The 27,649-nt window shown below is 47.9% G+C and overlaps 2 protein-coding genes across 2 annotated transcripts in view; one reads left to right on the plus strand and one right to left on the minus strand.

The window, feature by feature from the left end:
• Positions 1-7,342: 7,342 nt before the first annotated feature.
• Positions 7,343-20,605, plus strand: TUBE1 (tubulin epsilon 1). The gene is made up of 12 exons (XM_051613149.1): positions 7,343-7,418; positions 7,500-7,573; positions 9,974-10,026; positions 11,751-11,808; positions 12,376-12,491; positions 13,142-13,263; positions 14,114-14,301; positions 15,137-15,312; positions 16,038-16,178; positions 16,735-16,875; positions 17,756-17,930; positions 19,445-20,605. Exons 1-12 carry the CDS (start codon positions 7,394-7,396, stop codon positions 19,601-19,603), a joined length of 1,428 nt encoding a protein of 475 aa, XP_051469109.1. The 5' UTR covers positions 7,343-7,393; the 3' UTR covers positions 19,604-20,605.
• Positions 20,606-21,159: 554 nt separating this feature from the next.
• The window catches only part of CCN6 (cellular communication network factor 6), a 126,101-nt gene continuing 119,611 nt past the window's right edge, over positions 21,160-27,649 (minus strand). Inside the window, exons 2-5 of the mRNA XM_051613583.1 lie at positions 26,852-27,114; positions 25,217-25,447; positions 22,295-22,488; positions 21,160-21,441 (exon numbers count right to left, since the gene is read on the minus strand). Coding sequence (XP_051469543.1) covers positions 21,160-21,441; positions 22,295-22,488; positions 25,217-25,447; positions 26,852-27,114 — 970 coding nt within the window. The remainder of the gene's footprint in view (positions 21,442-22,294; positions 22,489-25,216; positions 25,448-26,851; positions 27,115-27,649) is intronic.

A 27,649-nucleotide genomic window follows, 5' to 3' on the forward strand; every position in this document is an offset into this window, starting at 1 on the left:
TGTATGATTGCTGGGCAAATTATTGTTGGAATCCATCCAAAACATGACCAGCTGCAAAGCAGTAAAGTATGAAAGGTGAAAGTGAAGGGCAACACCTCACAGACTGAAAATTAATAGCAGCTCATCTGGAAAACACATAAGTGACAAATGGAATCCAAAGATATTGAATCAATGGACAGGTAGAGGAACCACCAGAATAAGATACATGTGTAAGCACTGAGCAGTAGCTTCCATACTACTCTCCCAGTAGGAAAAGGGGTTTGACAGAGTGAAGTGGTCTTGGTCTGCTCTGGATAAAGCACAGCAAGCTCTGAACAGCCTGGCACAGGAACTCTCCAAAAGCTGGGATCCCACCACTGCCTCCCCACTTTTCTCTAGAGATCAGAGCTGGGTGGGAAGCAGAGGAGAGAAGATAGTGTGGCTCCATCAGCCACGGCCTCTCCTGCCACCAGCCCTGTCAGCCCTGCTCATGTTGTCAGCCCCACGCCTGCTCTAACTGCCTTCTCCTGGACACAGCTCCTATTCTGTTCCCTGCAGCTCCCGAGACTGCTGTGCTTCCCAAGCCCATAGGGAGGCCACAGCTCAGGGAGAGGTGCAGACCCCTCTGCCCATCACTCCACAGCCCCCTGCCCACCCCTCAGGAGCAGGCAGTCCGAGCACCCCTCTGCAGCCTCTCTGAAGCAACCACACCATGGGGCTCCAAATCCAGGTGCCTTCAAATGCCACCTTTGTCTCAGAGAACAAAACCAGGATGCCTGCTCAGCTTTTCCCTGCTCCCAGCTGATGCCCAGGCACTGAACAGAAAACACATACAGCTTTTGGTGTGGGAATGTTTTGTTATTGAGGTTGAGGGGGATTGTCCTCAGATCAGTGGGTACCAGAGGCTGTGCAAGGTGTCAGGGCAGTGCAGCTGGGAGCAGGGGTGAAAAAGGAAACCTTAACGATCCAGATCCAACCCCCTGCATGGGCAGGGACACCTCCCACCAGCCCAGGTTGCTCCAAGCCCCATCCAACCTGCCCTTCAACACTGCCAGGGATGGGGCAGCCACAGCTTCCCTGGGCAACCTGGGCCAGGGTCTCACCACCCTCACACTCCAGAATCTCCTCCTCATGTCTCACCTCAATCTCCCCTCCTCCAGTTTTCATCTATTCCCCTTTGTCCTCTCACTACAAGCCCTTAAGAACGTGACACCACAACCTGAGCTAAATTTCCTCAGGCCCTGAGCTCCAGGATGCTACTGCTGCAGAGAAAGGAACAGCAGATTCCCTGCTTAGATGGGTTCCTGACAAGGATTAACTGACATTCCCTCCCAGGTTGTCTGCAGCTTCTAAGCAGAGATAGGCAGGAATAGCAAATGCTGGTGCCTCCCAGGAACACCACAGCTTAGTGAATGCTGGTATTCAGTGGAGTTTTGCACATTAACTACTACATTCATCATCAGAATGTTTTTCCATCTTACTTCAAACCAAAGCATATTTTCTCATATTCACATCCCAGCTCTGTGAATAAACAGTATTTTTCTTATCCATATTTGCTGCAATGAGGTTTGGTTTTGTTCAACCAATTTACATTTAAGAATGGCTTTTCTGATTAATCAGTCCTTTGCATACTTTATCTATGGAAAACTGAAAATGAAGTAAAATAGTATGAGAATTTTAAAAAACCCCAATATTAAAATTCATAAACTGCTACCATTCCATTTACTTTTCTTTACTGTATCACCAGCTAATCAAACCCAGCACTATTTGTGGAGGAGATCTTCCTCAGTTTTCATTCCTTGGCCTCAGAGATGCAGGTTTTGACTCTGCAGAACAGGGTTTCCAAAGAAAAATACGATAAACCAGAGGATACTTGCAGACTCAGGAGAAAGATAATAATGCAAATTTCCCTGCCTCCAACACAGAGCTTGAAATTAACATTCCATATGCACCAAGGAAGGTCTGCATGGGATGCATGACATTACACACACCTCTGCACTCATTTCAAAGCTCCAGGTAATTAAGAGAAAGCAACTGCCGAAGCAGTTTTCTTCCCAGAATCCAAGTTGTCTTCTCTTTCTCTCTTCAACATTATCGCTCCAAAGTACAAAGTGATTCGTCCTCAAAGATTTGGGGAGAAACCTCCAAGTTCTGAGGTACATGGTCAGATTACCCATTTGCATTTCCAATATGAATATAACTATCTCAGTCCTGCAGAAAGCCTACCAAAAAAAGGAGCACTGACCCTGAGGAGATTGTAACTTGCCCTGTCACCTGCAGGGTTTTAATAAGTGTCGCTAGAGCCATTATCTAAATCAGGTACAACTGCACTGTTATTGTATCATGGAATAGTCTGAAATTTGACATTTGTGTGGCTACGTAGGAAAGAATCCAATCTCAAGCTGAAACACTCAAGAAATTGCTTCAAAATAGAGTATTTAATTAGGAGATTCCTAGCCCCTCTGTCTCTTATTTCTGAAGGTCTCTCGAGATCTCCCATAGCTTAAGGCTTTTATCAAGGATCAAGAGTTTGGACAACAGCCTGGAGAGGAAAGCAAAAGATGAAGGGTTACAGGTCTGACAGTAATTTCCCAAAAGCCAACCATTCTAACTCATAATTAATAAATAAATAATTATGTAAAAATAATCCTTTTTTTTTTTTTTTTAATCCAACAAAATGAACTATGACCTAAGCTCTGATAAACATGAAGGAACATCATGAGTTCAGGTTCCAACGTACCCTCCCTGCAGCAGCTGTGACCTGAAGAGGCCAGTGACTGTCCCAGACAAGCTGCTGGGAGCACAGCACATGCATTTGAACTCCTGCTGTCCATTTGGCTCTTGTTATGGCTGGGATGGAAGGGTTAGTCACAGACTCACAGTGGTCATGTCAACTCATTTCCTTTCAATAACATTGTGAGTTATTCCTACGATTCAATGACTCCATTAATGAGGAAAGCTATTACTGTACAGCATCAAGAATGGAAGGTTACTGAGAAGATAAGGGTAAGAAACACACATTAGCAGAAGCCTGATGACTGAAAGATTAACACAGAGAGTCTCTGAGGGAACCTGACTGGATTAATGCATTTATACTATGGTACCACAGTGGAGAAAGTCAGTGGGTCATTATTCCTTTCACATAGTTGAGCTGCTTCATTAACTCTCTGAGCACGTGCACCAGGCCACATTCTCATCACACACCCACTTCCTGCCCTTGGACCTCCTCTGGGAGCTAAAAAACAATTCCCACATGAATATGGATCTCAATTGCTCCTCTGGTTCCCAGTGTTTCCAAGCTCAGTCAGAACAATCACTTTACACTGGCCAGCACAGACCTCTTAACAGCACTTTGGAAGCCAAAGCACAAGGTTTCTTGCTGAAACTTCATGTTCAACGAAGCAAATCCCATTAAGCTGCATCTTGAGAGGACACAGGACACAAAAACAAACTGAAAGAACAGGTAGCAAGTGCCGCTGACAGCACTTAGTGTAGCTAACTACACAAGAGGACAGCAAGCCAGATACAGTAATGCTAGGAGATTTCTGTAGACTTTAAGTTAAGGTTTAGAAGTTGCACAAGCAACGTTGTACTGCTTTCAGCCTAAGTGAGGCAAAAAAGACAGGCAAGGGGAAGGCCTCAAGGACAGGGCAGTGGGCAAAGAGGTTTGGAAACCCTTTCAGATCCAGCAGCTACAACAGACCACAGCCTGCAGGTCCATACCAGGGCAGGTAACCCCAGGGAACAGAACTCAGCTATAGGCTGCAACTAGTCTGTCCAGAGAGAGGTAAGAAATTACTACCTGCTTTCCTGATTCATATTAATGTAAATTTAGGAGACTGGTTTATAAACTGGGAGTTTGAGGCAGTATTGTGCTGCGTGTGCAGGGAGCTCACGTTTTGTGAGGGTATCTGTCCTAGATGGGTGGGGTGGTATTTGTATTGTGAGATAACAGTACCACTTTCTTTGCTCTGTGCTTTTTCTAGTTTTAAGTTCAAGTCTAAAAGATGCAAATGCTTCTTCCAATGCTTGAGCAAAGAAGTTAAGCAGGTGCATGGTATTTTTGATGTTTCATTACTGATGTTCATACAGTAAAGTGGTGTGTGTGCTTGGTTTGTAGCAGTGCCAGCAATCTCAAGGCCTTGAGGCTGAACTCAGATAACTGAGAGGGCAGCCTCCTAGGGGTGAGAGAAAGGACAGGCTGTGGAAACAGAAGTACCCAGATTTTCAGTCACCCCAAAACAAGAAATTGTTACTTTTGTCTGATCGTTTTTTCTCAATCTTTATGTGTTGAGTAAGACAGAAAGACCCCGGTACATCACTAATTAGAGTATTTTTTTTTTAAATTGCTCTGAAGTGTTAAGCTCCTGAGCAGAAAATATCCAGAAGATTATTGAAGGGGTTCATAACATTAAACAGTTTCTAGGTGTGTTTTCCATTGGTGTTTCAAGGGACTTTTAAGGTGTTATTTAGTGTCTGACTTCAGGAGGACACTGTGTTAGAAACCAAACCTTCCTGGAGCTCTCTCACGCACAGGGAAGTGATGATAAAACAGCCTTTGAGCAGCATAAAAAAATCACCCAGCCCTGGCAATAATAGTGCCCATTAGGGACACATTTTATTTTTTTTTTCCCCTTGGCTCAGTTTCCAGCTGTACGAATAGAACAGCACATCAAGCAAAGCTGTAAATAGAAGTTATAACTTAATAGGTGGGTGCTGGAGTGGAACAGAGGCTGAGGCATGGGAGCCTTATTACTGCTCATCAGCAATTACTGAGGTACTGTAGACAGCAATCAGATTCTGTACAGACATTGTCTTCTATGCCAGGGCTGGTTGCTTTTTCCCCACAAAAGTTCCTAGAAAAAGTAACACAAAATATGAACTTATTTTTAAGCTTCTTTTAAAATAACTGAATCAAAACCAACAGGTTTTTTTGAAGATAGATGAGCTGTGAACTCTCAGAACCTATTCTTGATGGTTGGGCTGGGTGATCTTCAATGTCTTTACCAACCAAGGCAATTCTGTGATTCTGTGATTCATGCTAGACTTCCCACCTGCCTGTAACACTGAAGCCATGGGTCCTTTGCAACTTCAAACATGAAGCTGGAGGAAGCTTGGGGCACCTGTTACATTTTCTTAAGAGCAATACAAATTTCCAGTAGATGGATTCTACTCTTCCAATTAAGTTTTAGAAAATAAGTCTTGAGATTTCTCATATATATATGTATTATATTTATTGTATATAATGCATTATTATGTTGTATTGTACAATATTGTGTTTGGTGCAATACATCTCTCATCTTTCCAGGAAAGTTTGTGTTTTTTTAAATAGTCCTTTGGGATCACTTTATTTTCCTGGAGACTTGTAATTGATCTCCACTGGATTTTAGGTCATGTCCAGTGGGATGATTAAGACACACTGAACTTCAGGTTTCTGTTTTCATTTAGCAGATCCTGCTTGCACACCAGCACCAGACATGGTATTTTTGGCAAAAGCGTGTTTTGTTGGGTAGTTTTACCCATAAAACCCAATGAACTGGGGTTCGTGGAACTACTTTTGCTCTCTCACAACAAGCAGAAATGCCACCTGGGTCCCCAGAGAGCTTTCTGCAAGAGAGTGCTTTGTGTGTCAGAATTCCTTACAGGACTGTGTGGTGCAGCCATGCTGTGGACTACTTTTATCTTGCATCTCTGTGTTTCTTGCCTCTTTTACCTTGCATCTCTCTGTTTCTTGCCTCTTTTACCTTGCATCTCTCTGTTTCTTGCCACTTTTACCTTGCATCTCTGTGTTTCTTGCCACTTTTACCTTGCATCTGTGTTTCTTGCCACTTTTACCTTGCATCTGTTTCTTGCCACTTTTACCTTGCATCTCTCTGTTTCTTGCCACTTTTACCTTGCATCTCTCTGTTTCTTGCCACTTTTACCTTGCATCTCTCTGTTTCTTGCCACTTTTACCTTGCATCTCTCTGTTTCTTGCCACTTTTACCTTGCATCTCTCTGTTTCTTGCCTCTTTTACCTTGCATCTGTTTCTTGCCACTTTCACCTTGCATCTGTTTCTTGCCTCTTTTACCTTGCATCTGTTTCTTGCCTCTTTTACCTTGCATCTCTGTTTCTTGCCACTTTTACCTTGCATCTGTTTCTTGCCACTTTTACCTTGCATCTGTGTTTCTTGCCACTTTTACCTTGCATCTGTGTTTCTTGCCACTTTTACCTTGCATCTCTGTTTCTTGCCACTTTTACCTTGCATCTCTCTGTTTCTTGCCACTTTTACCTTGCATCTCTCTGTTTCTTGCCACTTTTACCTTGCATCTCTGTTTCTTGCCACTTTTACCTTGCATCTCTCTGTTTCTTGCCACTTTTACCTTGCATCTCTGTGTTTCTTCCCTCGTTTACCTTGCATCTCTGTGTTTCTTGCCACTTTTACCTTGCATCTCTGTGTTTCTTGCCACTTTTACCTTGCATCTCTGTTTCTTGCCACTTTTACCTTGCATCTCTGTGTTTCTTCCCTCGTTTACCTTGCATCTCTGTGTTTCTTGCCTCTTTTACCTTGCATCTCTGTGTTTCTTGCCACTTTTACCTTGCATCTCTCTGTTTCTTGCCTCTTTTACCTTGCATCTCTGTTTCTTGCCACTTTTACCTTGCATCTCTGTTTCTTGCCACTTTTACCTTGCATCTCTGTGTTTCTTGCCTCTTTTACCTTGCATCTCTCTGTTTCTTGCCTCTTTTACCTTGCATCTCTGTTTCTTGCCACTTTTACCTTGCATCTCTGTGTTTCTTCCCTTGTTTACCTTGCATCTCTGTTTCTTGCCTCTTTTACCTTGCATCTGTTTCTTGCCACTTTTACCTTGCATCTGTGTTTCTTGCCTCTTTTACCTTGCATCTCTCTGTTTCTTGCCACTTTTACCTTGCATCTGTGTTTCTTGCCACTTTTACCTTGCATCTCTGTGTTTCTTGCCTCTCATCTTCAGTCCCACAGACGCTCTGTTTGACACGCAGGCAAAAGCAGCTCCTAATTGCACTGTGAAAAAATGATGGGCCCAGGAAATATGAAACTGAGCTTGAAGCACATGATGAGCAGGCCTGATGGGAGGGTACATCGTGACAGCTCTGAGCTCTCCCTGGAGCCTTCTCTTCTCCAGGCTGAACACCCCAGCTCTCCCAGCCTGGCTCCAGAGCTGCTCCAGCCCTGGGATCATTTTATGGCCTCCCCTGGGCGTGTCGTGCGTTGCTGTGTCCGTTTGTTCCCGCCCGCAGGCCGCGGCGGGCGGGGCGGGAGGCAGCGCGGGCAGGGCCCGCCCCGGGCCGGGCAGGCCGCGGGAAGGCGGCCCGGGAGAGCCCGGGGGAGCCCGGGGGAGCCCGGGACAGCCCGGGAGAGCCCGGGACAGCCTGGGAGAGCCAAGGAGAGGCCCGGGCATGGCGCAGTCGGTGGTGGTGCAGGGTAAGGGCCCGGGCGCGGGGCCGGGCGCGGGGCAGGACGCGGGGCCGGGCTGAGCGCGCTCTCTCCCGTCCCTCCCGGCAGTGGGGCAGTGCGGGAACCAGCTGGGCGGCCGCTTCTGGGAGCTGGCGCTGCGGGAACACGCCGCTGTCAACCAGGTAAGGCGGCCGCGGCCCCTTCTCCCGCCGCGGGGAAGGAGCCCGCCCGGCCCGGGCCGCCTGCCGGCCCGCGGGAGTGCCGGCGGGTTTCTGTGCTCCTCGGCCGTGCCTCCCCGCTCCGGGCCGGCTTTCCCGGCCCTGCCATCCCCAAGAGCCCGGGATGTCTCCTGCAGGCCGCGGCTGCCAGCTTGGGGCGGGCAGGGAAGAGGGAGGGGTGTTGGTGCAGGCTGCAGCAGAGAGCAGCAGCCAGGACCGGCCCCTTGTCTTGCCAGCCCCTAACCCCTTTCCATGCCAGCCACCAACCCCTTTCCATGCCAGCCCCTAACCCCTTTCCATGCCAGCCACCAACCCCGTTTCCATGCCAGCCACCAACCCCTTTCCATGCCAGCCCCTAACCCCTTTCCATGCCAGCCACCAACCCCTTTCCATGCCAGCCACCAACCCCTTTCCATGCCAGCCACCAGCCCCTTTCCATGCCAGCCACCAACCCCCTTTCCATGCCAGCCACCAACCCCCTTTCCATGCCAGCCACCAGCCCCTTTCCATGCCAGCCACCAACCCCCTTTCCATGCCAGCCACCAGCCCCTTTCCATGCCAGCCACCAACCCCCTTTCCATGCCAGCCACCAACCCCTTTCCATGCCAGCCACCAACCCCTTTCCATGCCAGCCCCTAACCCCTTTCCATGCCAGCCACCAACCCCTTTCCATGCCAGCCACCAACCCCTTTCCATGCCAGCCACCAGCCCCTTTCCATGCCAGCCACCAACCCCCTTTCCATGCCAGCCACCAACCCCCTTTCCATGCCAGCCACCAGCCCCTTTCCATGCCAGCCACCAGCCCCTTTCCATGCCAGCCACCAGCCCCTTTCCATGCCAGCCACCAGCCCCTTTCCATGCCAGCCACCAACCCCTTTCCATGCCAGCCACCAGCCCCCTTTCCATGCCAGCCACCAACCCCGTTTCCATGCCAGCCACCAACCCCGTTTCCATGCCAGCCACCAACCCCCTTTCCATGCCAGCCACCAACCCCCTTTCCATGCCAGCCACCAACCCCCTTTCCATGCCAGCCACCAACCCCCTTTCCATGCCAGCCACCAACCCCCTTTCCATGCCAGCCACCAACCCCCTTTCCATGCCAGCCACCAGCCCCTTTCCATGCCAGCCACCAGCCCCCTTTCCATGCCAGCCACCAGCCCCCTTTCCATGCCAGCCACCAGCCCCCTTTCCATGCCAGCCACCAGCCCCCTTTCCATGCCAGCCACCAGCCCCCTTTCCATGCCAGCCACCAGCCCCCTTTCCATGCCAGCCACCAACCCCCTTTCCATGCCAGCCACCAACCCCCTTTCCATGCCAGCCACCAGCCCCTTTCCATGCCAGCCACCAACCCCCTTTCCATGCCAGCCACCAACCCCCTTTCCATGCCAGCCACCAACCCCCTTTCCATGCCAGCCACCAACCCCCTTTCCATGCCAGCCACCAACCCCTTTCCATGCCAGCCACCAGCCCCTTTCCATGCCAGCCACCAACCCCCTTTCCATGCCAGCCACCAACCCCCTTTCCATGCCAGCCACCAAACAACCCCCCTTTCCATGCCAGCCCCTGTGGAGCAGTGTGGTCCAGGGTTTGTTCTGACCCCAGCAGCAGCGGGAAGAGGCGATAGGGAGGTGCTGAGCACCCTGAACCAAATCCTCTGTCCTTGCCTGCCTGTAACGATCCTGTTTCCTGGTGAGCAGCTAAGTTAGCAGCTGCTGGTGAGCATCCTTGTCAGTCCCTTCTGCTGAAGCAGCTATAAAATGGCAATGGATGAAGTTCATGTACAAATGGAGAGTCTCTTGGTTTTCACGTTCTAGGGAACAGTGACTTCCAAATTCTGCTTAGGAGTATGATGAGCAGTCTTAAAATACTGTTTAAAGTATTTCAGCTTCTCTTTAGCTTCATGCTGGGGTATTTTCCACATGGAGTTTAGGAATCACTGGCACAGCGTGATATGTTTTCCTTTACCCAGAACTTCAGGGACATCAGTATCATGGGCAGGGATGCAACTCTGTTGCATCAGTGATGAGCTGAGTCAGCTGAACAGCAGACATTCAAGTTAATAATTGCATTGGGATCTTTAGTAAAGTTCTAAGTCTTTAGAAATGAAGGGAGAGTAGTTATTTAATATTGTGCTGAAAAAGTAATTTCCTAGTTACATCCTCCTGTCACTCTTTAATATCAAACTGGTGCTTCAGTGAGTGCTGACTAGAGCTAGCTGGAGTCAACATGGATGTTCCCTCTGTTTTGAGTGGGGAGGTTTGACAGGGACCTTCAGATATCCCTTCCAACTTAAATTATTTTATGGAAAAGCACTTAGAATTTCTGGCACTACATGTCATCTTATGTTGCATTGTTTCCTTTTAGAAAGGAATTTATGATGAAGCATTAAGCAGTTTCTTCAGGAACGTGGATACAAGGTAAGTCCTTTTAACAAGCAGCTCAGACATTTCACAGATCAAAAATTCTAACTGAATTTACAGTTTTCTTTGCTTAAGGTCATACTTAACTTGTGCTAGAAGAATATTTTGCTTGTTTGTGTTCTCCTCAGAACACGAGCTTTACTTTTCCTTTTCAACTATTCTTACCTCAGTAGCTAAAGGTACTGAAAGTGTTTGGGTTTGTTTTCCTTTCCTTCTGCCCCAGAAGTGGGCAGTGAGGATCTGACAGCTTTAGCTGTTGTGATTCATGATCAGGCTGCAAGCCCTGGGAGTGCCACCCCAGCAGCACCTATGGAAGAGCTGCAAGAGGAATCTTGTACAAGGTAGGCAGAAAAGGTCATGTCAGTTTTTAAATCCCTTGTATCTGACTAGTTTGTCACACGAAGTGGTGGCTATGATACTTGTTTTAAGTTACCCAATTCATACCTTACAAGCCTTCAGTCTCAACTATTCAGTTACAAAAATCTCTGCAGTCTGCAAGAATAAAACAGTTGTGCACTTGGATGGGCTGTTGCATTTTTATTAATTAAGAAGCATTTGAGCAGCCTCCTTTTCTTTCCATCCCGTGGCAAGGCTGCAGTGTGCCATGCAGTTGTAGCTAAAAGGGCATCAAAATAATAATGGTTTTGTTTCAAATTTTACCTCTTTGAAGGAACATGCAGGTGCATGTAAATGTGATGGAAGGTATGGGCTGGCATGAGAGACCACAAAGACAGTCTGAAGAGAAAAAACATCAATTGAGGTTGTTTGGGTTTTTTTCCACTTTGAGTTTTGTTAGTCCCTGAAGACAGGCTGGAAGAGTTGGGATGTTCAGCCTGGAGAAGATAAGGTTCCAGGGAGACCTGAGAGCACCTTCCAGTGCCTGAAGGGGCTCCAGGAAAGCTGAGGAGGGGCTTGGGACAAGGGCAGGGAGGGAGAGGACAAGGGGCAATGGATGAAAACTGGAGAGATTGAGGTGAGACATGAGGAGGAAGTTCTGGAGTGTGAGGGTGGTGAGACCCTGGCCCAGGCTGCCCAGGGAAGCTGTGGCTGCCCCATCCCTGGCAGTGTTGAAGGGCAGGTTGGATGGGGCTTGGAGCAGCCTGGGCTGGTGGGAGGTGTCCCTGGAACCTGATGATCTTTAAGGTCCCTTCCAACCTGAACCATTCTATGAATCAGAGCTTCTCTAGCTGGATTTCCTGGTGCTGTAGTGGACACCATCCTTGGAGGTGTTCAAGAAACGTGCAGATGTGGCACTTCAGAGCATGCTCTAGTGGCCAAGGTTGTGGGTTGTTTTTCAGTTGGTATTTTCTGGTGGCGAGTGTGTGGTTGGTTGTGTTAGTTTGTGTTGGTGGTTGGACTGGGTGATCTCAGAAGTCTTTTCCAACCATGAAGATCCTGTGCCTCCTGCAGGGAGCTGTGTAGGCCTCAGTAATGACATGAGTCCTGGAGGGGCTGTGAGCTGTCAGCTGAGAGGTGCCTGCAGCAGTCACTCAGATATCACCTTGAGCAGCAGCACATGCTGGGCTACCCCATGGGAAATAGTGGTGTCCTGTACTGGCATTATTTGGGGAATTACAAGGCCTTTCTTCAGGGCCTGTTTGTGTGCATTGTAACAGTCCTCTGAACACGAAGGATTAAGGAGGGAATTTCACTCTTATATCATACTGTCTTATTTTCTGTTATGTTTCTGAGCTTGAATTTTTATTTTTATTTTTTTCCAGAAGTGGTGGTGATGGTCCTGATATTTCCAAAGGAAAAATCTGCTCTTTAAAAGCCCGAGTAAGGCAATCTGTAAAGGTTGATCTTTTTACACTGCATGTTTACATCCAGCTGTGTGGGCATTTTCATGAGGTCCTTGTAACTGCTTATTTGCAAGTGCTGCTTTGGGTAGTAACGTTTCTGATAGTAACATTCCTGGTTCAGTTGCTGCCAGTCTTGTTGAGTCATTTAACTTACAATTTTAATAAAATGATTGCAGATGTTACCAAGCTTTCATTTGAATTTTCTAAGGAGGGAGTTTCTTTTGACCCACTTTAAGGGATTAAGAAAACCTGAAACATAAAAATTGGTATCTTTTCTTTTCTCTGAAGTATTGAGTCAGAATAGTGCAAAATGCTAACAAGGTGTCACTGCCTGAGGCACTGTCCTGTGGAATGATTTCTAGCCAGTCAGTCAAGGTGAATCCAGTTGGTCTTCTAGTTCACAACTTAAAAACAAGTTGTTTCTCTGGAGCACAGTAGGAACAACACACCTTTAATACTGTAAATCCCTTTCTGTTCCCTTGCATGGTCTCTCTGCAGAGTGGTTTGCTGACTGGCTGAATTCTCATTCTTTCCTTTCTCCAAGGCGCTGTTGATTGACATGGAGGAGGGAGTGGTAAATGAGATTCTGCAGGGACCACTGAGGGATGTGTTTGATAGCAAGCAGCTTGTCACAGATGTTTCTGGTTCAGGAAACAACTGGTGAGAACCTCTTCAGAAATCATTTCTTGGCAACTCATGAGCTGGCCTTTGAAAAGGGGGGTGATAACGGGAGCTTTCTGGTTCGTTCTGCTGCACCTGGGGAGCTGCAGCTTATTGCCAGGAAACTTTGGAGTCACTGCTGCCTGGAGAAGGGCTTTGAAAACCCTTTTACAGAAGGATCATTCTGGTGATACATCATTTTGTCTATTTGTTCTCTTTTTAAATTTTCTCTTTCAAAAGAGCGTGCTTTTTATTTGTTTCCTTGGTGTTCAGCTGCTTCCACTGTGCAGTCAAAGCCACGATCTAGTTTGAGACTGTGCAGCTAGTGTGGAAATGAAGCATATCAACACATGCACTTCTGATTCTAAGCACCACAGAGTGGTGGTGGCTCTGTGCATAGTGGGTATTCTACCAAAAAGAGACATTCAGAAAAAGAGAGATTAAAATAATTAATTGAGATTTTTCACCAAGACCTTCATGTGCCTCTGATAATATTTGGTCCACTGGAAAGCAACTCATTAGCAAGTGTACTGAGAGTGCAATAGAGGGAGCAAAGCATCCCAGACCTTCACCATCTAGCCTGCAAGTGTGTTGAAAATGAGCTTTTTGGTCTTTTTTGCTGGAATTTTAAGTACTTTTCCTATCTCCAGGGCTGTAGGGCATAAGCTGTACGGCTGTCGGTACCGGGAGAGCATTGTGGAAAAGCTGAGGAGAGCTGCAGAGCACTGTGACTGCCTGCAGTGCTTTTTCATCATTCACTCTATGGGGGGTGGTAAGTAATGTTTTCATGGCTGGTATGACTGCACCACAGGTGAAAAAGAAAATCCTGGATCTTGAAAAGAAAGCTGATGCAATGATTTACATCATTAAGAATGCGGAATAAAAAATTCTGAATGCAGTTCAGTTAAGTGGACCTGCAATTATTTATTTGTTTTGTTAGAGCACTGAGGAGCCCTACTAGTGACCTAAGGTAAGTGCTACCCAGAACAAAAATACAGCTAAAATTTTAAATACAAGGCAGTGAGTCAAGACAAGCACCAAATACAAGGAAGCCCTATGGTGTTATGATCAGAAGAAAGGACAGTGGCCTCAGAACACTGACCCCATTGTTGCAACCAAGGTGCTTTTGATCATGGGAAGGAGTTCTCCAGAAGTCTTTGAAGGAGACTGCTAATGTTGCCAGAGAAAGACTTTGTTTTTCTCTTTTCCTTCCACATAATTCTCTCAAATCTGGCCTAGCTACTTTGTTAATAAATCAGAAGGGAGAACCCCAAATGTTTTATTTCAAATTTCAAATTAAAGATTTCAAAATAAGAAATAAAAATACTAGGTCAGAAGAATGTTGGTCATGTAATAGGACTTTTTTGTTTGCAGAAATTTTTTGAGCTTGTGTACTTCATCATGTCTGGTGCACTCTGGGGAATACTTGTATCACTTCATTATTTTCCTGTCTGGGAAAAACCTTCCTGCCTCAGTTTACATTTGAGTAGCCTCCACTGTCAGCCAGGAGCTTCAGAAAACGTTCATTAATTTAAAAGTTGTGTGTTTCCAACATGTGAGGTATAAGGCATATGCTAACGTGGGGAACCTTTTATCTTCTCTCATTCTCCCTTCATAATTAGGGACTGGATCTGGTCTTGGAACTTTTGTACTAAGTTTGCTGGAAGATGAATTCCCAGAAGTGTATAGATTTGTCACTTCAGTTTACCCCTCTGGTGAAGATGATGTTATTACTTCTCCATATAACAGTGTTCTGGCAATGAAGGAGCTTAATGAACACGCAGACTGTGTGATACCAATAGAGAATGAAGTAAGAAGTAATGTTTTCTTTCTGTAAACTTTTTTTTATGAGGCTACACATAGGAACTGTTTCTTCTTTCTGTGCCTTGATTTGAGTGCCAGTTCTTAAAAAAGCATGATTTCATTTTTTAAAACAATAATTGAACTCCTAAGTCACTTGCAGGCTTTTGAAATTGATGTGTACCACTAAAGGTGGCTCTGCACCTTCAAAGTAGTCTGGAGTGATCCTTTTCATGTCTATTTCAAGGTAAACAGTGAGAAGCTTCTATTTACTGGGACTGGTTTATATTCTTTTAGCAATCACTTTGTGCATGGAGTTAGCAGAATCCCAAGGGAGGTGATGAACCATTCCAAATCCCAACAGATTGGGCTTGACTGGTTAACAGTGTGGGCACCACAGGCACACTTGGCCACATGAACCTCATCTGAATTTAACTGTGATGGCTCTACTGCTGTTTGCTTATGAAAAAAACAACCAACCAAACAAGAAAAACAGCAAGAGAAATCTATTTAGGGAATATATCTTTGCTTTTGCAGGAATTATGGGGCTTTAAAATTTAATTTTAGAAGATGAGGGTTCTGAGTAGCTCGGTAAAATCCAAACTTCTGAGTCAAGCTTTGTACATGTTCGTGATATTCAAGGAACAAACACCCTTTTAGAACCACTTCAGAGCATTGGAGTTGGTCAGAAGTTGGACTTAAGTGTATCAAAGGTGTAATCTTTGAACTAACAATGTCATGTCTTGGCTCTTCCTTTACGATTAATTGAATTTAAAAACAGAGGTGCTGAATTTGAAAGATCTGTCCTCAAGACTTCCTCTCTACTTTTTTTCTCTCTCTCAAAGTCTCTGTTTGATATAGTTAATAAAATCCATCAAGTGACCAGTTCTGGGAGGCTAGGGTCAGCTGTGAAGCACAACAGCTTGGTCACATCCAGTGCAGGCCATGCCAGAATCCTTCCAGAGAAGCCATTTGATGCCATGAATAATATTGTAGCCAACTTGCTGCTCAACCTGACCAGGTAAGGTGACAGCTTATCCCTCTGGAGAAGGTGGTGTGTGCTGCAAATACACAGGCCTGCAGCAACTCAGTGAACAGGAATTGTTTTCCATTTGATACAAGTCTCTGTTTTTTTAAGAATTAGTAAATAAATGTTCAGGTGTTTGGAAGCATCAGGCTGCAGGGCTGGTGCTGCAGGCAGGGTAGCTTTGGGGCTGAAGGAAGAGGTTTCTGGGCAGCAGGCTATTGTCTGCCACCAGTGCTTAATGGAGCCCAGGGGGGTTTGCCTTTCTAGGCCAATGGTTTTATTTTATAAGTGCCACCAGACCAATGTTGCTGCTCACTATCTATTGCTGTGAGAAACCCCTGGTGAAATTGGCCTGCTTTTCCTTCAAACAGCTTGGCAGGAATGCTAAGCCATGCCTGGTCTGTGATGGCCTGTGCATTACAACTGGTGTGCAGCAGCTGTGGCCACCTGCTGAAAGCAGTGCTGCAGACTGCAGCTGGGACAGGTGGGCTCTCCTTTCTTGAGGATTAGCTTTTCTCTGAAGAGAAGTGTAAGGAAATCAGAAATGGCACTGCTGCTGCCAGACCTGACAGCTTAGGCCCTGAACATCCACAGCCTCTGGAATGTTGTGTTACTGCTTTGTTGTAGGGAACAACTGAAGAACAGATGTCATGAACATTTACCTTATAAAAGTAATTTGCTTAGTCTATAACAGTTTTATAAGTTCGTTAATTTTCCAGCTCTGCTAGGTTTGAAGGGTCCCTTAACATGGATCTTAATGAAATCAGCATGAATTTGGTTCCATTTCCTCGACTTCATTACTTGGTTTCAAGCTTGACTCCTCTGTACACCTTGGCTGATGTTAATGTACCCTCTAGAAGGTAAGACAAAAATATTATGGAGGCTTTACCTTTGAAGGTTAATTTCTAATCCTTCCATAGCCTTCATTTTAGAATTCCACCCTATTGCAAAACTGAGGGTAGAAGGTCTGAAAGATTTAAGTCTGCCAGATTGTCAAATTCTGATTTTGAGAACATCCTTTGGCCTTTTCTCTGCTTTTCTCTCTGGATCTGCAGGTTCTCTGCTTAAATTGTCACAACCAGAACCTCAAGGATTTAAATCCTTTGACATATTTTAATACTTTGTGACCGCAAACCTAAAATTTCCTCAGTAAAGGTTTCTTGGTCTGTTTGCTTCTCTGACTTCAGACTCAACAGTGGGTTGTAACGTGAGGGAGAAATGGATCTGCTCTGTTTTTAAAAGCTTCTAATGCCAACATGTTTACACACAAAGCTTTGACTCTTCCCTGTTATTCCCAGGTTAAATGTACCATTATTTCCAGAATTTTACTGACTTTCAAAGCCTGAAAATGGGCATTCTGAAGAACTTCCCTAGCCTGCTTTACCAAGAACAGACAACTGTTTTCTTTCTGCCTAGGTTGGACCAGATGTTCTCAGATGCTTTTAGCAGGGACCATCAGCTGCTTGGGGCAGACCCCAAGCACAGCCTCTACCTGGCCTGTGCTCTGCTGCTCCGAGGCAACGTGCAGGTCTCGGACCTTCGCAGGAATATTGAGAGGTTTGTGATCCCCACACCAGCCACTCCTGGGATTTGCAACTGAAACTCTTGCCAGTTGTCCAGAGCACTCTCACTTTTCCTCTGAAGAGTTTCAGTACTAAGTCAGTTGGGTCAGAAGTATTTTTCCTTAATTTCAGAAAGGTGGAAAGTATCTTAGTGAGTAAGGAAAAGGCACAGCATTCTGGGACTTCCGAAGGAAGGGACCTGAGTAGGAGACCTTGTGCTGCTCCTCCCATTCTCAAAAATGCAAAAGAGAGCAAACCCCAACCTTCCAGAGGTCTCCTGCCAGGGAGGGATGTTGCAGGAATGGACTCTCTAGGGGAAGTTCATTTTTTCTGATGGGAAGTCTGCTCTCTGTCCTGGTTATTCTTGTGTAGACAGGGACTCCTCCTTACTTTAACAAGTCTGTGTTGCCAGCACTGTTTGGTACCTGTTGCCCAGTCACAGCAGCAGAGGCAGCAGCTGCACACACAGGATGGATTGAACAGCCAGACAGAGGCACATGGGGAAAATCTCTGAGAATCACAAGCATTTTACTTCTAAACTCTAGGTGTACTGGTTGTCCCTGCATAGGGTTAATCTGGCCCTCTCCTGCATCTCAGAGTGCCTGCAGTCCCTTCTACAGAAATAGGTGCTTGTGACTTTACTTTTCAAACCCTGATACATTAAGTTAGCAAAACAAAAACAGTGGTTGCAGTTTGAATTTAAAGTAGACACTGATTTAGTCTGAAGTCTAAAATGTCTTATTCAAAATGCTGGTTATCTAGTTACAACTGTCTGTCTGTCTCCTGAAAGCTTTAATGTCAACCTTTCCAGACTGAGCTAAGGCAAATGTAGGCTGTGTGTTCTTTCCCTCAGTAACTACATTTTTGTATCACAGGTTGAAGCCTTCTCTGCACTTTGTCTCCTGGAATCAGGAGGGCTGGAAAACTGGCTTGTGCTCAGTACCTCCTGTGGGCCATTCCCATTCCCTTTTGGCTTTGGCAAACAACACCTGCGTGAAACCAACTTTTATTGAACTTAAAGACAGGTTTATGAAGCTCTACAAGAAAAAGGTACAACTCTTTAATCACTGTAACACTCACAGTCACTAATAATTTGCATTATTGGGAGACACAAAGGGACTGCTTAGGAGTAACAGCCCAAGACTGTGTTACCTGTCAAGGAATCATTCCAGCAGCTGCTGCTTAGAAAGGGTACACCCATGACTGAGCTGTGCTGCAGGCAGTACCCTTATTTTCTTCAGCTGTGAGGCAGTATCTGACAGACCTGCCTTCCAGTTGGTGCTGGAGAGACCTGGGCTGGTTGCCCAGTGCCCACCAGCCTGTGCTCTCACTCCCCCTCCCCAGCAGGGCAGGGGAGAAAATAGGATGAAAAGCTCGTGGGTCAAGATAAGCAGGGAGATCACTCACCAGTTGCCATCAAACACAACACAGGATTGACTTGGGGAATGTTCATCTATTGCAAATTAATAACAGAGTAGGACAGCAAGAAATAAAACCAAAACTCAAACCACCTTCACTACACTCCCACTTCTTCACAGGCTCAGTTTCATTCCTCACTCCTTTAGCTCTTCCTCAGGGTGAGCAGCACAGTGGGATGGGGAGCAGGGATTGTGATCAGTCCATGACACTTCATCCCTGCCAGCCCCTCCTCCTCATGCCTTTCCCTCCAGCCATGGGGCCCTTCCACAGGGTGCAGTCCTTCATGAACTGCTCCAACGTGGGTCCTTCTGACCAGGTACAGTCCTTCTGGAAGAGACTGTTCCAGCCTGAGTTCCCCATGGGGTCACAGGTCCTGCCAGAAAACCTGCTCCACTGTGGGCTGGAGTTCCTGCCAGGAGCCTCCACCTGCATGGACTGTCCAGGGGCAGCTTCCTTCAGGGCACATCCACCTGCTGCAGCTTCCATGAGCTGGGGTGTGGATCTCTGCTCCACCATCATCTTCTGTGGGCTGCAGGGGACAACCTTCTATGCCATGGTCTTCTCCACAGGCTGCAGTGGAATCTGCTGCAGTGCCTGGAGCAGTTCCTCCCCCTCCTTCCCCACTGGCCTTGGTGCCTGCAGGGCTGTTTCTCCTGCCCTTCTCTCACTCCCTCACAGGTGTTATGCAGCATTTCTCCCCCTCCTTAAACAAGTCACCAAGGCACTGCCAGCACTGCTGATGGGCTCTGCTCTGGCCAGCAGCAGGTCCATCTTGGAGCTGGCAGCCACTGGCTCTGCCCAACAAGGAGGCAGCTTCTGGTGTCTTCTTGCAAAAACCATCCCTGTGGGGCCTCCACAACCCCCTGCCCCTCCAGCCTGGCCACACAAACCCAGTGCAGTTCAGGTCACCCAAGGAGGCAGAATATGGAAAGACAAATGTCTAAGAAACCAGTATGATCAACTGTGATTCCTTAGGGGATTGCTCCTCAAGTTGCCAAGTGTTTTTCAAGGGAAGTCATAAGTCTTCAAATCGACTTTGTACAGTGCTTGCACTCCCCTCCTCGGTGCAGGCTGGATGATACTTCCTGAGCCAAAGGAGTGAGGAGCCAAGGAAAAGGGTAACTCTGCTCTTGTTCTTCTCACAGGCTCACCTGCACCATTACCTGCATGTCGATGGGATGGAGCAAAGCTGCTTCTCTGAAGCAATCTCATCTTTGTCTGACCTCATAGAAGAGTACAATGAGCTGGATGCCACAAAAGGTGGGCCTAGAACAGATCCATCAAGACTGAAGATAGCTGTTTGAAGGGGGAAGAACTGCTTTTGTAAAGAACAAAACTCCCCAGAGCATCCAGCCCCTTCAGTTAACCAGCAGGAACTGCAGCCTGCTGGCTCTTGTCATCCCAGAGCCAGACTGGGACAAGGGCTTCCTCAGCTCTCCTAGAGGGATCCACTGAAGTGACCCACCTGTCAGGCACCTCACTGGGGTGGAGACCAGGAAGAGCAGTATTGCCAACTGTAGAGTGCCTTGACATCCCACAGGCTGTGAAGAGGAGAGGCTGTAGCAGCCAAAAAAATGTAGGTTTTGTCTCAAGCTTTCAGCTTATGGTGAAATACAGGTCAGGCCTTGCTGCAGAGGAAGGTCACTGAGGTGGGGTCTGTGTGCTAACAGCAGCTCTGGACAGCAGAAGTCTTTTCAAAGGGGAAAGCAAGTCCCTGATGGAACTGGTTTCTTAAGCTTTGCAGGACAGTTGTCATTTCAGGGTGCTCACCAGTTTAATGCTGTTGCTCCCATGGTCTACTCAGCTGTATTAGAGCATTCTGAGCTGATACCCAAACTGGCAATATCAGAAGATTCAACAAAATATCTTTTGTTTCAAGTATTATACTTGAAATATTAATGACATCTTTCAATGATTCATATCCATGAGTGCTGAGTTGCACGTTGATCTAACACAACATACCTCTGAGTGAAATGTGCACTTGTAATGAAGTTACAGTGGAGAACAAAGTTTATAGGCTTAAAAGAATGCAATTAAAATAGATGATTTAATATTTATAATGATGCGTGTAAGTAGATTTTTACATTACAGTAACACCTTGTACAAAACACAAGGAACAGGTGCTCCCAGGTGCTTGCCAGGCTTGGCTGTGTTAGAGCAGCCAGAGCAGGGAACTGCCCAGCTCAGGATGGATCCACACAATCATTCCTTGCAGCTTGGATTCTTCTAGCTGAGCTGGAGTGGGTGTGTAAGCACAGTTTTCAATGTGTAAGTCCAGAAGTGTTGAATAAAACCTTGTGATAACATCTGCTGAGAGTGGTTTCCTAACAAAGCATCCTAAAAATAGTAATTTTCTTGAAGTTTTGCCCTTCTGGTACCTGCAAGTGTCTGTTAGTTTGTTCCTTTACAAGTGCATTGTTTATATTCACAACTCTAGAGAAAGATTTCCTGGTTTAGCAAGCAATCTTGGCTTAGAATTCACTTTTTGAAGCAGCCTTGGTATGTTCTGCCCTTGCCTGTACCTGGTGGGAAGCATTCATTTGGTAAGAGTGAGAGATGAGGTGTTGCAGGGTAATTCCTTTTCCCCACAGCTCAGTCAGACCCCTGTGAAGGTGCTTGTCCTTGTGGGCCACAAACCTGTCCTGCTGGGCCTTCTCATTGTGACCGTGCCAGTGATGAATGCAGCCTTCCCAAGGATCTGTCTCCACTACACAATTACCCCTCAGAAGTGGGGCCCTCACTTGTGTTTTCCAGGTGATATTAATTTTAAAAAGAGCATTCACAGGTGTAGTTTGACTGTACCCGTGGCTGAGGCAGGGGGTGACACGTCCTCTGCTGCCCTGGACAGGGCTGTCACTTGTCACAAGGCTCTGAGCTCAGAGAAGGTGTCCCCTGGAGCTGTGCAGGCCCTCTGGCACACGCAGGAGCTGATCCAGAGCATCCTCCACTGGAAGGAGCCTTCCCGGGGGCACTCGAACTGCACGGTGACCGTGCTGGCCTGGCTGGGGACGCAGCACCTCCTGTCCAGGCACACCCCACAGAAGGTCAGTTTGTAGCTTCGTGTGCTGGAGCACCCGGAGAAAAACAGTTTTTCTGCTGCAGGCAGCTGGAAAGTGGGCTGGCATGTTTTCCCTCTGGGAATCTTTAAGATAAAAACAGGAAAGCCTGAATCTCTGCCCGTGCAAAATGGAACGTGGAAGGAAAAATTACAATATTGGTGTAAAAATATCTTGGTAATTCCTGCCCTGAAAGCTGGCTTGTTTCTCTCTGCAGTCAACAGATAGAAAATACTTTCTGAGTGACTGTGAAGCAGGACAGCACGAGCAGCACTTGCATTTCAGGACATGATGTTGTGTTTGACATTACATACCTGTGGTTTACTATTAAAAGCTGAATATTGAAGGTAGAAAACAGTGAGGAGCTATTTTAAAATCCTTGAGAAAAGGGAGAAGGTATTTTATATGAGTAGTTGCTAATGCATCCCTTTTCCCATCTCTTCCAATATGGAACCACAGAATGGGTTGGGTTGGAAGGGACCTTCAAGATCATCCAGTCCCAGCCCCTGCATGGGCAGGGACACCTCCCACCAGCCCAGGCTGCTCCAAGCCCCATCCAACCTGCCCTTCAACACTGCCAGGGATGGGGCAGCCACAGCTTCCCTGGGCAACCTGGGCCAGGCTCTCACCACCCTCACACTCCAGAATTCCCTCCTCATGTCTCACCTCAATCTCCCCTCCTCCCGTTTTGATCCATTCCCCCTTGTCCTCTCCCTCCCTGCCCTTGTCCCAAGCCCATTCCCTCTTGGGTGTCAACCACACCACACAGCTTGGTATCATAAGCAACTTGTTGAGGAGACACTCAATCCCACTGTCCATGTCACTGGCAAAGATACTGAACAGCACTGGTCCCAGTACTGACCCTTGAGGAGCACCACTCATCACTTGCCTCCACATTTTCCATTTCCTATCAGGAAATCATTTCACACCAGTGAGTACCTTGATCACCTTCAGGGTATTGGTCAGGCAGGGCTGGATGAAGCACAACCTCTTTTCCCTTTTCATCTCACACCTCCTGTTGTCGTTGGTCACCCTGCTGGAGATGCCAAGGCCACAGGTCCTGGAGCAGGGGCTCCAGCGGGTCACCTGCACCAGGCACTTGTTCTTCGGCACCACTGGTGGGCTTCTGTAAGCTGAGACAGCAAGATATTCCTTATGCAGCAGAACAGCCCCCCCAAGGATTAATTGGAAATTAAAGGGTAATCACATGAGCTCTGTTCATTTTGTAGGCAAACCTAAAAATGAGGCCCAAAGTGACACAAAAGTCCCAAGGCTGCCCCTCACATCTACTGAGGCTGGATGCTCAGGTCCTACCAAGGACTGCAGAATCACACATCTTGTCTGCCTGCCCGGTCCAATGGGATTAAAAAGTTACATGAAGAGAGTTATTTCTGGAATTTTTATGAAATGTCCAGAATGGGTGAACCATTGAAATTTGCTGAAGGCCAAGCACAGCTCAAGAAAAGGTGCTGAAACCAGAAATGATGGTTTCTTTGTAGGCATCATAGTGGCCTTGGGTGGTTTTTTGAGGAGTAAAATTCTCCCAACACTTCTAGATACCACCAAAAACCTATTTTCTGATGGATCAGGGCTGGATTAGGTGGAGTGCATTTAAAAAAACAACAAATAATAAAAATTGCAGTGTAAAAGTTCATGGTGAAATTCTGCAAAAAAATAACCCACCCTGGTTATCGGAATCTGCATTTAAGGAAGAGCAGGGGCAGAACAACAAGGATACCTGGAAAGCAGAGAGCAATTTAAAGATCTCATTGCAGCAAGCAGGGTGAAACCTCTCCCAGATCTGCAGCAACAAAAAGGGAGGTAAGTGGTTGTTCACACTTGCTGTGTTGTTCCAGTAGGAGCCAGGTACCTCCCCAGGTGTCTAAATGAGGTGAACAGAAGTGACACGGAAAGCCAGAGAACAGGGCAAGCAGAGGAATGAAACCTGGCCCTGGTTATCCAGGAAAAAACACTTCTCACAATAGACATTGGTCCATTGAGGCCCCTCATGGTGCTCATGCACAAGTCAATGTCATCCTTCTGCTTGCTCTGGGAAGGGGAAGAGGGGGACACCTCATGTGGAACAAAAATGTCCACGTGTGGAAGGAAAATGTGAAGTGCAGGGCTTGGTTCTGCTGGGGAAGGAGGCACTGGAAGCTGGACTTCAGCTTTTCAATCCATTGATGTGCTGTGAAGTAAATGGTTTAATTCTGCCCCCAGGGCTCTGAAACACCCACATACCCAATCAATGAATTCCATGAGGTCAGCTGGTTTGGTTGCCCTTGCTCTCAATATGTTATGGTCTCTTTTTGATCAGATCAGCAGTGTTCTCTAGAAATTAAGTCTCTCTTCACTTGAAATGGGCTGCTGCAGTTTGTTTCTACACAGCATTAAGTATTCTGCTCTAAAAAGGCTCTGACACCAGTTACAGGTCTTGTAACCTCATTTTGAAATAAAGATGAGCTTCCTTTGTATCTTGCTCACATGCCTAACCACAGCTAACAGGTTAGATGTTGTCCAACTTCAGATGTTGTGTGTCTGTTCACCTGCCAATCGACTCACAAAGTCTTTTACAAAGATTTTCTGATCAGTTTTGTGATCCTTATTTTTATGTTACTGATTCATGGTGATGATTCAAGGCCACAATTCAAGTGGCTGCCAAGTAACTGGCTCAGCATTCTGGTACCCACACTAGTTGCAAGGAAGATGAGTTTCACCATGGAGATGGCAGCTGCACAAGGAAGGAGGCAGCACCAGGGCAGGCAGCTGTGGGCAGGGGAGGGCCAGGACTGCTGCTTCTGGCCCTTTCCTTCAAAGGGAAAAGAGACCTACGGTGTCAGCAGCAAAGCCAGACTGAAGTTCAAGGGAACGTCAGCTGAGCCTGGGAGAACTGCTTGGTTAACATCACTGATTTTGATCAAACTGAATTGTGAAGAAACGGGAGAGGTTTGCCCTTGCAGTGACCTGACAGTTTGTGGGCTGATGAAAGCTGCAAGGCAGACTCTGCAATTTCCTGCCGTCTCCTGGAAGAAGAGGGCTGCAACCCGCTGATGAACGTCTGTGCCACCAAACCTCCCTCCCAGCACAGAGCAGGGGAAAGTGACACAGCTCCCAGGCTGCACGGGGTCTGCCCAGCACAGCCCCAGCAGGGCTGGTCTGATGGGCACCAAACCTCTGCGGGAAGCTGGGCTGCAGGGAGCTTGGCCAACCCCCTGCTGGCCTGGGCCAGGAGGCTTTTTGCTCTTCGTGTTCATCTGAATCAGAGGCTTAGGGGTCAAATTTGCCAAGCCTAGATGACGCTGAATAGCAGAACCTGTTAATCTTTGTCAGAGGAGCGTTGAACTGGGATGTGTCTCCCTGAGAGCCCAAGCAGCAGGACTCAGAACGAGGAACAAGATGACCCAGCGCAGGGAAGAAGACTCCCAGCCTTCCTCCCAGAGAGCCCTGCCCACAAGCCCCAAGCGGCAGCGGGCAGGGCTGAGGTAAATGACTTCAGGGAAATGACTGAAATCTTATCATGAATTCAGGGAGTTAATCTGCAGAACCCTCCCTATTCTTTTGTAGGTGATGCTTGTGCCTGTTTATAAGTGAATCCCTCCTTCTCGCCCGTGGGTGCGCGGGGATGGAAGGAGCGATCCCAGGGCTGCAATAAAGAACCTGCTTTAGAGCTTCACGGGGCCGGAGAGTCTTTTTCCTCACACCAACCAGGTTTAGAGTAAAGGGTCTGTGACCTAAGAGTAAAAGGGGCGGTTGGGGCAGAGCAGCCCCCCTGGCAGGGGCCGCGAGCAAGAGCAGCCTGGCTGCAGGGCTGCTGGAGGCAACGGCCCGGCGCGGAGCGGGCTGGCGGGGCAGGCAGCACACCTGAGAGCAGTCTGTACTTGGCGGGTTGAAGCTGCTTCTGCCGTCCGGGCCCACAGGTGGAGCGTCCAGGCTCGTGTCTGCCCGGGGCCCCGGCGGCCGCTCGGGGCGCGAAGGCGGGCGTGCAGCCGATGGCCCCGCTGACGCACAGGCACTGGTACAGGGGGTGAGGCTGGAAGCTCTGCCCGTTAAGATAATAAACTCCATCGAGCTCACATCCTACAGCCACCAGATCTGCAAATGGTAACAGCAGTTAACAGCACAGGAGGAGCACGTGGCTGTGGCTTGAAGAGCAGCCCGAAGCCATCAGCCTCCACCGCGCCCGCGGCTCCCACCTCCTCCCAGCCCAAGAGCTCCTGGTTTTGTTCATGCCCAGTGATAACTTCATAGAATCATAGAATCATAGAATCATAGGGGTTGGAAGGGACCTCGAAAGATCATCTAGTCCAACCCCCCTGCCAGAGCAGGGTCACCTAGAGTACATCACACAGGAAGGCATCCAGGGGGGTTTGAATGTCTCCAGAGAAGGAGACTCCACAACCTCTCTGGGCAGCCTGTTCCAGGCTCTGTCACTCTCCCAGTAAAAAAAAAATTTTCTGATATTGACCTTAAACCTCCTATGCTCCAATTTGTATCCATTACTCCTTGTCCTATCACTGGTCATCACTGAAAAAAGCTTAACTCCATCTTCCTGACACTCACCCTTTACGTATTTGTAAACATTGATGAGGTGACCCCTCAGTCTCCTTTTCTCCAAACTAAAGAGACCCAGCTCCCTCAGCCTTTCCTCATAAGGGAGATGTTCCACTCCCTTAATCATCTTAGTAGCTCTGCGCTGGACTCTTTCAAGCACTTCCCTGTCCTTCCTGAACTGAGGGGCCCAGAACTGGACACAATACTCCAGATGGGGCCTCACCAATGCAGAATAGAGGGGGAGGAGAACCTCTCTTGACCTACTAACCACACCCTTTCTAATACACCCCAGGATGCCATTGGCCTTCTTAGCCACAAGGGCACACTGCTGGCTCATGGTCATCCTCCTGTCTACCAGGACCCCCAGGTCCCTTTCACCTACCCTGCTCTCCAGCAGGTCAGCCCCCAACCTGTACTGGTGCATGGCGTTTTTCTTCCCCAAATGCAAAACTCTACACTTGCCCTTGTTAAACTTCATCAGGTTTTTCCCCGCCCAAGTCTCCAGCCTGTCTAAGTCTCTCTGAATGGCAGCACAGCCTTCTGGTGTGTCAGCCACTCCTCCCAGCTTGGTGTCATCAGCAAACTTGCTGAGGGTACATTCTGTACCCTCATCCAGGTCGTTGATGAAGATGTTGAACACCAGTCCCAGCACCGACTTCGCCTGCCTAACTGGAAATCAGTCATCAACAGGCCTTCAAACAGCAGGCTTGTGTCGCTGCACTGGTTCCACCCCAGCCCTGCACCCAGATGCTCTGACTCCAGCAGGACGGGCTGTGCCGCGCCAGCCCGCAGAGCGTCCCTCCCGCCAGACCCCGCACGGGACGGTCTGGGTCACAAAGGACCTTTAAACATCATCTAGCTCCCACTAGTTTCAGCTGTCCAGTCCCAAACACACCCCCCTCCCCCCCCAAGGTTTCAAGAAGAGGAGGTGAAAGAACAACTTACATGCACACACGCCCGTTTCATACCTAGGCTGGTCTCCCGAGTAGTCGCAGTAGAGCCCTTTGTGGGGGTCACAGGTGGCAGCCTCGTCGCAGGGCTCCCCTGCCTGCCTGGCACACACCCTGCAGCAGCCACAGCCGTCCTGCACCAGGCTGACCCCGGGGCTGCAGGCGGGCACGGGGGGGCATCTGCACGGCCACTGGCACAGCTGCGGGCGCCGCTGGGCTGCTCCGGCCGCGGGATCTCCTCCGGGCTTCGCTGGTGGGCTGGGGAAAGACTTGCAGACAAGGGGAGGGGATGGGGGGGGTATTTTGAGAGCTGGATGCCTTAGGGATAAGGGTGGGAGGGCACGAAAGGAAGGTGGGGATGGAAAAAAATTGTGGAGCTACGTGAAGACGATTAGCATTTCTCATCTGGCAGGTCGCAAAAAGTGTGATGCTGTGAGGCTGAGGCAGGAGACAGGGCTGGCACCTTCAGTCCCTGCCAAGCGCTGAGGTGCCACCCCACCACACAACCCACGGGCCCTTCCTTTGCCTTCAACAGAGCAAAACCTGCAGTAGAGCTCAAGCAGGAGAAGAGTGTTTTAAAGTAGGTGGTGGATTTATTTCGAATATTCCTTTCCACCAACCTCCCATCCAATTAATTCGCTTTTGGTTCCTCCCGCTGTTGCCAGCCCAGCACTGCCCTGGGTGCAGCTTCACTTTTTAAGAGTGAATCTCTTTGTGTGTTCCCTTGGCTCAAAAATGTAAGGAGCTGTCTTGACAGAGTCTCCTGTGCTAGATGCACAAATGGACCCTGCAA

This window comes from Apus apus, chromosome 3 (genome assembly GCF_020740795.1).
Source record: "Apus apus isolate bApuApu2 chromosome 3, bApuApu2.pri.cur, whole genome shotgun sequence".
Lineage (NCBI taxonomy): Eukaryota > Metazoa > Chordata > Aves > Apodiformes > Apodidae > Apus > Apus apus.